The sequence below is a fragment of the Columba livia genome, chromosome 20, assembly GCF_036013475.1.
Source record: "Columba livia isolate bColLiv1 breed racing homer chromosome 20, bColLiv1.pat.W.v2, whole genome shotgun sequence".
Lineage (NCBI taxonomy): Eukaryota > Metazoa > Chordata > Aves > Columbiformes > Columbidae > Columba > Columba livia.
The window spans coordinates 6,515,143-6,528,016 of NC_088621.1; the positions used below are offsets into that span (position 1 = coordinate 6,515,143).

The window sequence follows — 12,874 nt, forward strand, 5'->3', positions numbered from 1 at the left end:
ACAACTCATCTTTGAAAGGGAGCTGCTCCAACACATCCCAGGGGTCGCTGCTTTTTAGGACGTTGCTTTTAAGATACTCTGCAGATTTCAGAATTCTGAAATGGCTCAGGGAACTACCAGCATCCTACTTGCACTCCATTGAGTGCATAAATGCCTTCTCTGATAATACTGACCAGGTTAATAGCTACAGCAAGAAACAAGCGTCAGTTCCCTTCATACCAAATTTCATACGCTGAGAACTAGAAACCTCTCTTATAGACACATTTTAGTTATTTGCATTCTACAACCTGGCGTTTTATTTTATTTTTAAGCATATCTGAATTGCACTTGTTAGAGCCGCTGCTCACACGCCAATTATTAAAAGAAAGCTTTGCCTTCACTGCTAGATTCTTCCCACTCAGCTCTGAATTTAAACAACCAACCCACCAACTAAAAAGCTGGTGTAAACTGATGGGCTTCCACACTAAGTTGAACATATTATAGCGTCAGTGTTATTGCTCCATGGGAGAAATAAACTCTCAAGGCAGGAAGGCAGCCTGAAAGAATTCCCTCCTGAGACCCCTGGGCTTGTCCTGCTTGATTTGTTTGCCAACTAACCTACAAGATTCAGCCATTCCCTGCTCATTCACAAGAGGTTAGAAATGCATCCAAGACGCTTCCTAAAATCTATGTAAATAATTAAAGTACTCCTTAATTTTGCCATGCAGGAATACGCAAACCATTTCAGGATGATTCAGGAGCGCATCGCCTCTCTTGGATATTACCATAGGAGCGGGGGTGATGCATCTTTTACTCAGGCTCTTGGGTACAGAGTTTCATCTCAAACAGCTCAGGATTGTACAGACTGTACAGCGGCACCGTGACACACAAAGCGGACACGGCAGACTGAATTACACTGTCGGCTAACGCAGAAAGATTAGTGTCACAAAGGACAATACAGCTACTGAAGGATAAAAGCAGGTTTTGCACCCTTCTGAACATGAGAACCCCCCCAACGCTACCTCGGAGAAACAATCTGTCCTTGTTTTACTTCCACACTTTCACGATTGTTTCTCTGTGCAAAGCTGAGTATCAAATGATTCCATGTCAAACACATAAATCACCAGAATCGCTCAATATATGAGCTGTCTGGGCACACTGAAGAGAGAGTCCTGGCCGGGAAGATTAAACAGAAAAATACATCTCTGCTCCTCTGCAATACCTACGGACACACACATGCACACTCACCTCTCCTTCTCTGCAAAATCATTTTGTAACTTCTGTTCTTTTTCAAGGGCTATATTCTCTGCTTGGTTCTTCAGGGTCTGTTCATATTCTCGGATTTTCTCTTTAAGTGCTTTTATTGTAACCTCTGCAGAAAAACAATAGGGGAAGAATGAGTTTACACAGCTCCACGTGGTTCCACAACACAAGGCTTTCTTTACCCTGTAGGCTCAGTGTGTTTTAAACTTCAGCTCTTCAACTCTGACACAAAATCAATGCATATGAGTCCCTTTGGAGACCTTTTACTCCCTAAATGTTAAATTGAACTTTAAGTGTTTAGGTTGAGAAGGATCAATAGAGTTTTTGCTGGAAAGCAGGGCCAAGAAGGCGCCTCTCAACATGACTTTACAAAAAAAATAAAAGATAAAAAAAATCAATTGTAAAATATAATATCACCTTATTGACTAGTCTCAAATTAGCTTTCCGCTGAGTGGAGATTAATAAAGTCCCAGTGTAGGTTTAAGTATGCATTTACACACAGGACAGTTAATTCACATAACTGTGCTCATGTAAGATGAGGCAGTTTTCCTATGGTCCATGCACAGATGCAATCTAACACTAATTGAACACATATCTGGGATACAACTACATTCTGCCTCACAACTGATGAAAAACGCGGTAGTTAGGATTTAACTGCTGTATTAACAGTAGATCAGATTCAAGAGACACTCTGGAGCCCTTCATATCCGAGCCGCTCTAACTGCCTTGTCATCGACGCCGGGTTTACGCACAAGCATTAACTATTATAAATTTCTGAGTGCGCTTGTAGCCTTCCAGGGGATTTGCAGAAACCCTTCTCTCAGATAAAGAAGTTATCTTGCATGGTGATGGACGAGAGGAGATGCGTAAACCCGCAGAGCAATGGCGCAGCCTTTGACGGGCAGCGTGACGTGCCATGATCCGTCCCTACGCGAAATCCCTTCCATCCCACCCCCAGGAAAGGGCTGAATCCTTATAGGGCTCATCGGAGGAAACACGGGACGTGCACCAGAGCGTGCTTTGTAACAATAATGGAATCTGGAAAAAGCGTCAGACTGCCAGAAGACTCAGAGAATCCCAGAATGTCAGGGGTTGGAAGGGACCTGGAAAGCTCATCCAGTGCAATCCCCCCATGGAGCAGGAACACCCAGATGAGGTTACACAGGAAGGTGTCCAGGCGGGTTGGAATGTCTGCAGAGAAGGAGACTCCACAACCTCCCTCGGCAGCCTGGGCCAGGCTCTGCCACCCTCACCATGAAGAAGTTTCTTCTCAAATTTAAGGGGAACCTCTTGTGTTCCAATTTGAACCCACTACCCCTTGTCCTATCATTGGTTGTCACCGAGAAGAGCCTGGCTCCATCCTCCTGACACTCACCCTTTAGATATCTTTAAACATTAATGATGTCACCCCTCAGTCTCCTCTTCTCCAGCTCCAGAGCCCCAGCTCCCTCAGCCTTTCCTCACACGGGAGATGCTCCACTCCCTTCAGCATCTTTGTTGCCCTGCGCTGGACTCTCTGCAGCAGTTCCCTGTCCTGCTGGAACTGAGGGGCCACAACTGGACACAATATTCCAGGTGTGGTCTCCCCAGGGCAGAGCAGAGGGGCAGGAGAACCTCTCTGACCTACTGACCACCCCCTTCTAACCCACCCCAGGTACCATTGGCTTCCTGGCCACAAGGGCCCAGTGCTGGCTCATGGTCATCCTGCTGTCCACCAGGACCCCCAGGTCCCTTTCCCCTACGCTGCTCTCTAATAGGTCATTCCCCAACTTACACTGGAACCTGGGGTTGTTCCTACCCAGATTCAAGACTCTACACTTGCCCTTGTTATATTTCATTACATTTTTCCTTGCCCAACTCTCCAGCCTGTCCAGGTCTCTGGATGGCAGCACAGCCTCTGGCGTGCCAGCCACTCCTTCCAGCTTCGTGTCATCAGCAAACTTGCTGACAGTCACTCTATTCCCTCGTCCAAATCATTGATGAATATATATTGAATAATACCGGCCCCAGCACTGACCCCTGAGGCACTGCACTAGATCCAGGCCTCCAAGTGGACTCCGTCCCATTGACCACGACTCTCTGGCTTCTTCCCTTCAGCCAGTTCGCAGTCCACCTCACTACCCGCTCATCCAGACCGCACTCCCTCAGTTTAGCTGTGAGGATGCTGTGGGAGACTGTGTCAAATGCCTTACTCAAGTCAAGGTAGATCATGTCCACCGCTCTGCCATCATCCATCCATCCATCTTGCTATGTCCTTTATTATGAAAAGCAAAGCCTGTGGGCTTGGGGAAAAGAATCTCAATATCACATAAAACCAGGGATAAGCCTTTTGAAGTTTAGACTTTGAGAAGTCGACTAGAGAGCTGCAAAGCCAGACCGTTGGTAGGTGGGGACAAGGTCCACAGCCTGGGAACTACAGCAAAGTAGCACAAAAAAGAGGGGAAAGGGTGGTAAAAACGATTGCCAGCAAACCGGCTACTTTTGAACGAAGGGCACGATTTTGCTTGCGGTGCAAAAATCAGATGAGGCTCATTACTGAGTAACAGGCTGTGAAAATGACATGTCATTTCTTTTATTTTTTACTAAGCCAAGGGAAATTCTACTCTGAGATCCGAGAAGCAATACAAATTCTGATCTTTTCCGGAATAAGCGAAGGATGCTCCTTCACAACGACAACAGTTCGCTCATTCGCGCGTAGGAAGGATGTACACGTTGCACCTTTGCTCCAGGTATTTTCAGACATACATCTGCAGGAATATTCGGGTATAGGGAGGAGCACGGAGTTAAACAGCCTCATGGAAATGCATATAGCTGCATCTTGATGAGGTCGTAATGTTCAAGTGGAAACAAAACCACAAAAATTAATGCAAGAAGTACACAAATATGGGAAAAAAATTACAACTTTTGTTGCAAATCTGGTTTTTACCTTTAGGCACCTAACAATAGATGTGCTGGACAAGCACAGTTTAACCCTTTACATTGAAGAATTAAGGGCCGTCTTTACTGGTCAGGTCAGCTGCAGCTTGCTGCCACTGTCCTTTATACCAGTTTTGGAAGTTCTTACAGGAACCATATATCTCCTACACACCTCCAAATACAGAGATTAACTGATCAGAGCACCCTTCGCTAACAACAGCCTTTTCCCTGGATACCTTATTAACCCCTGATCGAAACGGAGTGTAAAACTATTGCGCCGGACTGAAAAAAATGCGGGGAATACAGGGGCAAAATGAAAAATGCCAGTTTATGAGCGGTTGCAGCAAAAAACTCTAAGTGGAGACATTTTCTGCTTTCTGGATGAACCCCTGGATGTACAGGACACACAGCCTGAGGAAACCTCTGCACAGCAAACTGTGATTACTGGAGTTTCCCAGCAAAACTGCTGTGGGGCTCAGAGCATCACGGGTCCAACACGGCAGCTCCTGCAGTCCAGCCCCAACCCTTGAATGCTGGTACCTGTCCTCACCCCCCCGTTAAAACACAATATATAACTGCAAATACGCTCCTTCTGCTGAAAAGGAGACGGAACAGAACCAACTGAGTTGTTATGTAGCTTTCAAATGGTACCCGCTTGGGTGCAACAGGTCCACTGTATTAAAAAGAAAAAACAAAGCACCCCACATTTTCCCAAATGCCTAAAAATTTACCTTTCCACCACCCAGAGCTGAGTATTAACCATGGAAATGCAAAGTCCCAGGTGTACAACTGAGTAAATTTTGTTTGCTGGTGCAGGAAACCTTTTCCCGAATCACAGGAAAACTTGAACAGTCTTAAACACAACAGGCTTTAAATCTCATTGAGATTTTCATGTATTTTCATGTACTCTGGTCTCATTAAAACTTACTTAAATAATTAAACAGTATTAGCTTGTATTTACATTGCCCTATGGATAGTCTCTAGAGTAAATATAAAGTACGCATGCTGAATGTACTCAGTAACACATTGCAGATTTAGACAAGGAAAAACAGGGTACAAAGAAGTTCCATTTGGGGCAGATTTGTGTGTAATAAAATACTGGTTTTTTGTGTGTGTCTGTGTAAAAAGCCACGTGCTACATGTGCCCACACATACATTCAGCTCGATAGCAGCAGTAGCACCACCTCTCATTAAATGTCTACATACAATGTCAGTCAGGGGTGCAATTTTCAGGGAGCTACAAGCGAATATGCAGAATAACAGCTCCATTCTCTGACCCGGTGCTACGGAAGACAAAACTCTACCCAAAGTCGTATCTACACACATAAATACAGAAGTGGCTATAACAGACTATTATACTTCCTTTATTGAATTTCAATGCTACTGTCAACCCTACCTGTAAGAAATAAAACTGAATTTAATCCCAGCCTTCACATTTCAGCATGCATTAAGAGCTTATAAGTGAATACATTTCCAACCTACCCTGATTTTTCACCTCGGCGAATTCTTTATTGTATTCCTCTAGAGTTTCCCTAAGTTTCTGGTTCTCTGTTTCAATATCGTGCATACGTTGAACCTTCAGCTGAAGCTGCTGCCCTAAATCCAAGGCTGGAACTGGATCTGAAAAAGAAACAGTAAAACACAATGTAAGGTAAGAGCAACACTCCTGCAATTCACACGGTTCAGAGCACAAGTGTCCTCTTTTGTCCATTAATATCCATTTTAAACGCCAGTAAGATCCTGCCTTGTGTTATTATTCTTGTATGTTCCTCACCTTTAAACACCAGAGATGGTTCAGTGTATCTATTACCCTTTAAACTGGGGTGTCCCTTCTTCATCCCGGTGCTGATCCCCAGGGTACAAGGGCACACCAGAGTCTCGAGTTTCAAGAGTTTGTTTGCAAAACGAGGGGTTTTGGGTAAAAAGCAATGGAACTGCAGGGGTCACCGACATGAACCTTGGGGTTCGTGGCTCTTGTTCCCTCTTTTTCTTATACTACTAACTGAACAGAAATCAGACATCATTCTGACATGTCCTCTCAGTCACAATTCTCTGATGCTCATCCCATCTGCTCAAGAGAGTCCTCAGCACACACCTGATGTGGACAGCCGTGATTTATTCTGGGACCTCTTCCCAGGCAGAATAGGAAAGCGCTGGAGTCCGGTGGATTTACAAAAGATTATTCAATACATTTCTGTTATGGGCGCCAGGATCTCTTGTGAAATGGCTGCAGAGATTTAGTCTCCTGTTGAGGAATGCTAAACACCAAACTCAGTGGATCAACAACAGTATATATTAGGGAGTTCACTTAATTTTCAACCACCAGAGTCATTAATTTTTCAGACCACCCTCAGACTCTGGAAACACATAATAAGTCTATTGTACCTCTGTTAACACATTAAGCATGAGCCTGTGTGTTTTTTCAATATGCCAGCGTTGTTTCATAGTTTATAAAAGAATGGTACTGGGTTATGTTGAGCTCAGAGGCATTATAAGTAGCAGCCTGCTGCATTTTGTTACTTCGCTTCTTCAACAGCTTATGGCATTACCCTGTTCATAATACAAAATCTAGGTTGCTTGTCATCTGTTCTCTGTACATACATAGTTTATGACTACACAGCTTTTTCATTTATGCTTTTTAGGCCAAATACTTTTCGTTATTATTATCTGTATTAAAATATTTATAATAAATCAAACTTAAAATGTTATTGTGGCAGAGACAAGGGGTACAGGTAAGGGATTAAACACGAAGTTTAAGTCACGGCAGCAGCACGAGTTAAAGGCCCTGCAATATTTATGTAGGGGCCAATTAAGGCGGGGGCTGTCACAACATCACCCCTCTGCCCTGTAGGTCTGTCGACCTTTATCTGTCACCCCACACAGCCCAGGACATTCATCTGCTGCACACCGAGAAAGGCTGGATTGCCTCCATCGTTCCGCGGCTTAAACTGTTGCAGGGACCGCAAAACGCATCAGGCAGGGATCTTCAGCTTCTACAAAATTGGGTTAAAAAGCCACAATGAAAGAATCGAACTTTACAAAACTGCGGGTGCGCTTCTCCCTCTTCATATTAACACACCCACTGGAAAACGCTGGGACACTCACAAGAGGTATTCTGCTCCAAACACTCCGGGCTTTTTACATTGAAATCAGTAAAGAATTAAAAGACAAAAATAACACGGGCATTATGAAGTGAATAATGACTAAACCTTTAGTCAAATTTGCAATCCCTGAGAAGCTTTATGTACAAAATGAAAATGCTTACAATCTCATAATTATTCATCAGGACATGTATATTTAATTTAGCTCTATTAAAGGTTAATGTTCAAGTAGCAAAACAGTGGCAGAACAAACAAAATGTAAAAACAGTCTCTGTGCACTGAACTTCAAACTCTGCCATAGCCTGTTTGAAGGACTAACGGCCTCCAGCCACTAAAAACTGCTTAAGGACATGCAAAAAACCCCCATGGTTGAAGCACCTCTTCGACTTCATTTATAAATGGCATTAAAGAAAACTAACCATTGCATGATAATAAAATGACCAAGACATGTTGGGCAGAGAGACAAATACTTCGTTTCTCACGGCAAGCCCCGACATGCTCCTTAACCTCAAAAAACCTAAAACCCCAAGATTTCTGAAGTATTTATAAACACCAATTAATGTGAAACAAGTATAAACCTTACAACACGAGCAACTTTTTTCCTACCTGAGTGGCGCGGATTTAAAAAGAAATGAAAATACTCTCCTTTTCCCAACACATGCATGTATGGAAAAGCATACTTTTTATATTAACCCGACTTACAAAGTGTGTTTCATGTCATTTAACAGGAGGTCACTGAATTTTTAAACAAGCAATGGACCAAAACTTTCAATTCATTACACAAACAATGGGCATACGCACTTAAAGAAAATAAAACAAATAAATCAAGTGGTACTGGCTATGGGGAGAGGCAAAGCAAAAATGCCTTTTCTGCCATCCATGGAAGAGAAGAATTATCTCACTTCACACTTAAATGAGGAAACCTCATCACAAATCTCCTCTTGGTCTGAGTCTCCTCTGCCTTGCAAAGTCTCAGAATCCCTGCTAGGCACAAGAGAAATAAGAAATGAGGAAACTGGTAAAAGGAATCTGCCCATTCAGAGCTTTAAAAGGTGTTTAGCAAGACCGTTATTGCTCAAGAGTAAATTGAGATGTCTACTTTTATACTAAATTTAGTACACTTTTTTTCTGTTGTTTCCCATTCTGTTCTACTTTCCTAACCCACCTGTTGCAAACTACGCACACAAAGAAGCCCCTGGCATCCCGTGTTTGTGTCCGGATCCAACCTTAGGTAAGACTTTCTATACACTCCCATATGAGAAATAACAACTGCCAGACTTTAAAACCAGTATCTGCAAAGCCCGTTCCTGCCTTTGCTTCCCAACAAATGGCCCTTTTGGTGCCGTTTCCCCAGCAGCTCCCGGGACACGTCCCTGCGCTCCCCCCCGGGACACCCCACACGGGCCCTCAGATGAGCTTCTGTCCTCCTGGAGGCGATGGACACGTCTCAATAAACACAGACGTGAAAAACATTAATGTCACAAACGTAACATCATCTTTATAGCAGTTAATGCTTCACATCAAACAAGCGAGTGCAGCCGCAGCAACACCTCTCGGACTATACTCACACCACACACATGCCCTGATGATAAATCTTTTTTGAAGAGCAGCACAAAATAACCTATTTATTTCTTTATTTTTTGCTCCTGCGTGTGCATGCAAACTACATATTTTAGGAACAATTTTTAAAGGACTGCAAAGATGGGTCTTGCCCAAAGAGCGCGTTACATGAAGAGCCAGAGGCAGCACCTCGGCACCCGCGACCCCGCGCTGCTCACACCAACCGCAACCAAGGAGGTCGAACAGGACTATCGATGGCCAGCTGAATTTCCAAAGTGAGTTTCATTTATAAAACCCCGTTCCCCCCCCCTCATTCTGTGAGCTGGGGGAAAGAAAAAAAGGCACAGATCTTAATAATTCAATCTAAGTGTTTACACAAAGAGCAGTGTGGGTACCGCTGCCCTCCCGTCATTCCTGGGGATGAATGTCCCCCCTTGTGCGCGGTCCTGCCATGACATCACGCTCCTGCCCGCCTTACTTTTCGCCAGGGCACTCTAGGCTAATGTAATCATACGATTACATAATTAACCCAGCTGTCTCATTAAGAAAATCAACTGGAATTCAGGGCATAATTAGTCATACGGCAATTAGCATGCTGATGAGCAACTGATGAAAAGCTGTCTCGATATAGAGTATGCTGGGACCACCCTCGTTATTTAAGAAGAGGGGGGAAGGAGCCCACCTCAGCTCAAGGAAAATGAGCTCGCTCTGCAAAGTTAATGTTTAAAACCCCCTGGCCGTGGCTGGTTTTGTTGTGAGGGGCGAGAAGCCGCGTCCTGGACAGCCCCAAATTCCTCCCGTTGCCGTGCGAACCCGTCAGCCCCTCCGCGGGGACTGATGGAGGGACGGGCTGCGGGAGGAAAATTTGCCAAATGAAGTGGAAAAACTATGTCATCGTTTAAATGTACAATTTACAGAGTGCTGTGACCAATTACCCCCTCTCCCCGCGTACATATATATATATATATATATATTATTTGTGAAGCACACCGCTGCGGAGCGCTGCTCACCGGGAAGTTTCCCTAAGGAAAGCGCCCGGCACACCGCAGCTGGGAGGTGCCGCTGGACAGCGGGGTCGGTGCCCTCTGCCGCGTTCCGGGTGTCCCCGGTGCCGCGTTCCGGGTGTTCCCGGTGCCGGGTCCCGGCGGGAGCGGCCCCGGCCCGGGCTGCGCGGCGGGGCAGAGCGAGCGGCAAAGCGCGGCCTGGATCGCGCGGGCCGGATCGGGAGCTGCCCCGCGGTGCGGCGGCTGCAGATGCTGCGAGGTGAGAAGGGGCTGCTCCAACGACCCCAAAACCACCGCAACCAAACCCTTTCCAGTCACTCTTTGCCGCTTATAAATACGTCAGGTGCTGCAGAGGCGTACGGCGCCTGGTTCTTCCCTGCCCGGGGCCAGCGGGCTTGTTTTTCTGCTTAATTGCAAAATGTGTTCATGTGGTATCTTAAAACGGAGCTCCTGAGGAGACTTTTCCGAAACAAAGGACTTTTTTCTAAATCCCCTCCTCCCTCTTTGTTACAGGCCTGTAACACTGGAAACGTTAAGAAAGCAAGTTATGAAACAGTGCCAGAACTACAGGGGCAATTAATATTTCATATCACTGAAAATGTGTTTCCTAAGGTTTGGATCTAAAAATAATCCCTTGAAGGCAACGCGTTTCTTTCAACAAGACGGTATTTCGGTTGCCTAAACTATATTGGAAGCTAAGCTTTCTTAAGCACCGCTCACGAGAAATGCCCACACAAAATAATAAGGGACAGGGGGAAAAAAACCCAAACCTTAACGCAATTTTATTAACGTCATTTAACTTTTTAAAAAAGCTAAAAGTTCAGGTCTACGTCACGGTGCTTTTGCCATGAAGTAGAGTAAGTTTTTGACTCTAAAGGCATTGCTGCTCAGCCCTGCGGCTGCTCCTCGCACTGAAACGTTCCTTTTGGAGAACAGGCTCCGCTTCGCAGGCAGCAAGAAGCTCTATTAGCTTTCGATGCACTAAGTGCTTTCTGGGGAGGCTGCGTATCTGAAAATAACCTGAAAATGTGTTTTAGAAAAAATAATAATTACATTGTAGCTTTTGAATATTCAAACACCTCACAGCATACTTAATTAATTCATTAATTATCCCCCAGAAATTTCAGGGGTAAATTGAAATTGCCTAGAGAGACTGAGACAAAGATTTCACGGAATAAGTGATCGCTTTCCTCCTTTTCCCCCATGACTCCGGTAGCCCAGGGACAGAAGAGTTATAGCCGTAATTCCGTTTGAAACAAAGCTCATCATCTCTCCAACTCCTCACTTCATAAAAAACATGAAAAGGTTCTTCCTTCAATCAAGAATTATACGTATTTTTCTTACTCCCCCGTCCCACAGGACTGGGATCTCTTTTACCGCTTTTTTACAGCGTTCTCCCCACCCTCCCGCTGCCAGAGCATTTTGTAAGGGCTGAACCGGGGAGTTCAAAGTGCCCACCAGAGGGTGAGGGACTCTCATTTTCCTCGAAAAAGCAGAATTCCAAATTCCGCCGACCTGCGAGAGCTGTAAAGCGGCGAAGCCATCCCGACGCGACCCCTCCGCGCGGGGACGGGGGAGTCGCAGCACAGCGGCGCCTTTCCTCCCCATTAATCACAACTGAACTTCCCCGTGGCAGCCTCTGCAACGCTTGCGGGGTTAAGCGAAATGATGTGAGATGGTATATAGCCAGTTTGACCACGATCATATAGATCCCTTCGCCAGAACGCGCTTCTTAACATCTCTCGGGTTATTAAACACCCTTTGTTTATCTACCGATTCTAGAACGGCTCCTGCCGAAAGATGCTGTGGCCCTGCCCCAGATTATGAGATACACTCGTATCCAAAAAAGTCATATATGGCAGAGTAAATGACTGACTCCCTAATGAATTGCATTGGAGCTCCCTGTATTTTCAAAGGAATTACCAGAATAAATCCTCAGAAAAGTTTTTAATATTAAAAGTGGGGTATGCATAATAGGCGATCCAGTATTTTATAACACTACAATATGCCAGCTGAGAAATAACCTAATGAGTTAGAAGAGAAGCCACTATAACTGAAAACGTTCCGGTTTGATGGTTAATATTCTAGTAACGGCTGAAGACATTGGAATTTACTGCTGGCACACTGAGCTCAGCGCAAGGCGCAGGACACTTACACAAAATCACTTGTACTCTAAACTTTCATTTCTCCTACTTGGAGATTATAAAAAGAACCATCCACTATGTTTGAAAGCATTTCTGCCACAATCATTCTTTCTCCTAAAAGCTTCTGAACAGGCTTAACACTAAACCCTCCGAAAACCAGGCTTTATCCTAATTCCAGTCCGCATTCCTGCAGCCCAGAAGGTCCAGTACTCCCCATCGCATCCCCAATCTGCCTCTTTTGCTCCGAACACGCGATGCTGCTCTAACTTTACCCCCTGAAGCAACAGCTTTGGAATGGTGCTGTGTTCCCAGCTCCAGGTGGACGGCACCAGCGCCCGCAGGGGTATCTGCTCTTATACAGCATGTTCCTCCTGCTTCTATTCATCGCATCCTTCCCCCGATCTTCTATTCATCATCATCCTTCCCCTCTTCCTCCCGCGCCTCCAGCCTACCAAGCAAAATAGGGCTTGACAACCACACAATAAATTTTTAAAGTGTATGCTTTAGGGATATTTCTTCATCCGAATATTTATTCTAGCTTTTACAGAGGAATTTAGCCAATTATTAATTCAACGAGAAAAAAAAACGAAATAAAAGAAAGCATGTGATCAGACAAGCCCAATTTCAAGACGCATATTCAGGTAACGGAGCTATTTTTAGTTATTTTGACATCGGTTGCAGAACACAAGGATAAATGAATGAATAGTGAAGATGCGAATTGGCCAGGACTTCATCTGAAAATAACTATGTAATAACTATGTGATGCTAACAGTATGCCCTACCAGCGTGCGCTCATCCGGTACAGATCCAAATTTGTATTTTATGCTGTGTTTCTGAATTCAAACCCCGGAGGGAAGGAGAATAAAGTGACTATGAGCTACTTGTACATTTCCCAGCGCGGGACGAC

General features: G+C 44.8%; 1 protein-coding gene across 17 annotated transcripts in view; it reads right to left on the minus strand.

The window, feature by feature from the left end:
* CUX1 (cut like homeobox 1) overlaps window positions 1–12,874 on the minus strand; it is a 263,714-nt gene that overhangs the window by 128,699 nt on the left and 122,141 nt on the right. For all 17 annotated transcript variants that reach the window (XM_065037091.1, XM_065037092.1, XM_065037085.1 and 14 more), the window contains exons 5-6: window positions 5,641–5,778; window positions 1,228–1,351 (exon numbers count right to left, since the gene is read on the minus strand). In XM_065037091.1, coding sequence (XP_064893163.1) covers window positions 1,228–1,351; window positions 5,641–5,778 — 262 coding nt within the window. The remainder of the gene's footprint in view (window positions 1–1,227; window positions 1,352–5,640; window positions 5,779–12,874) is intronic.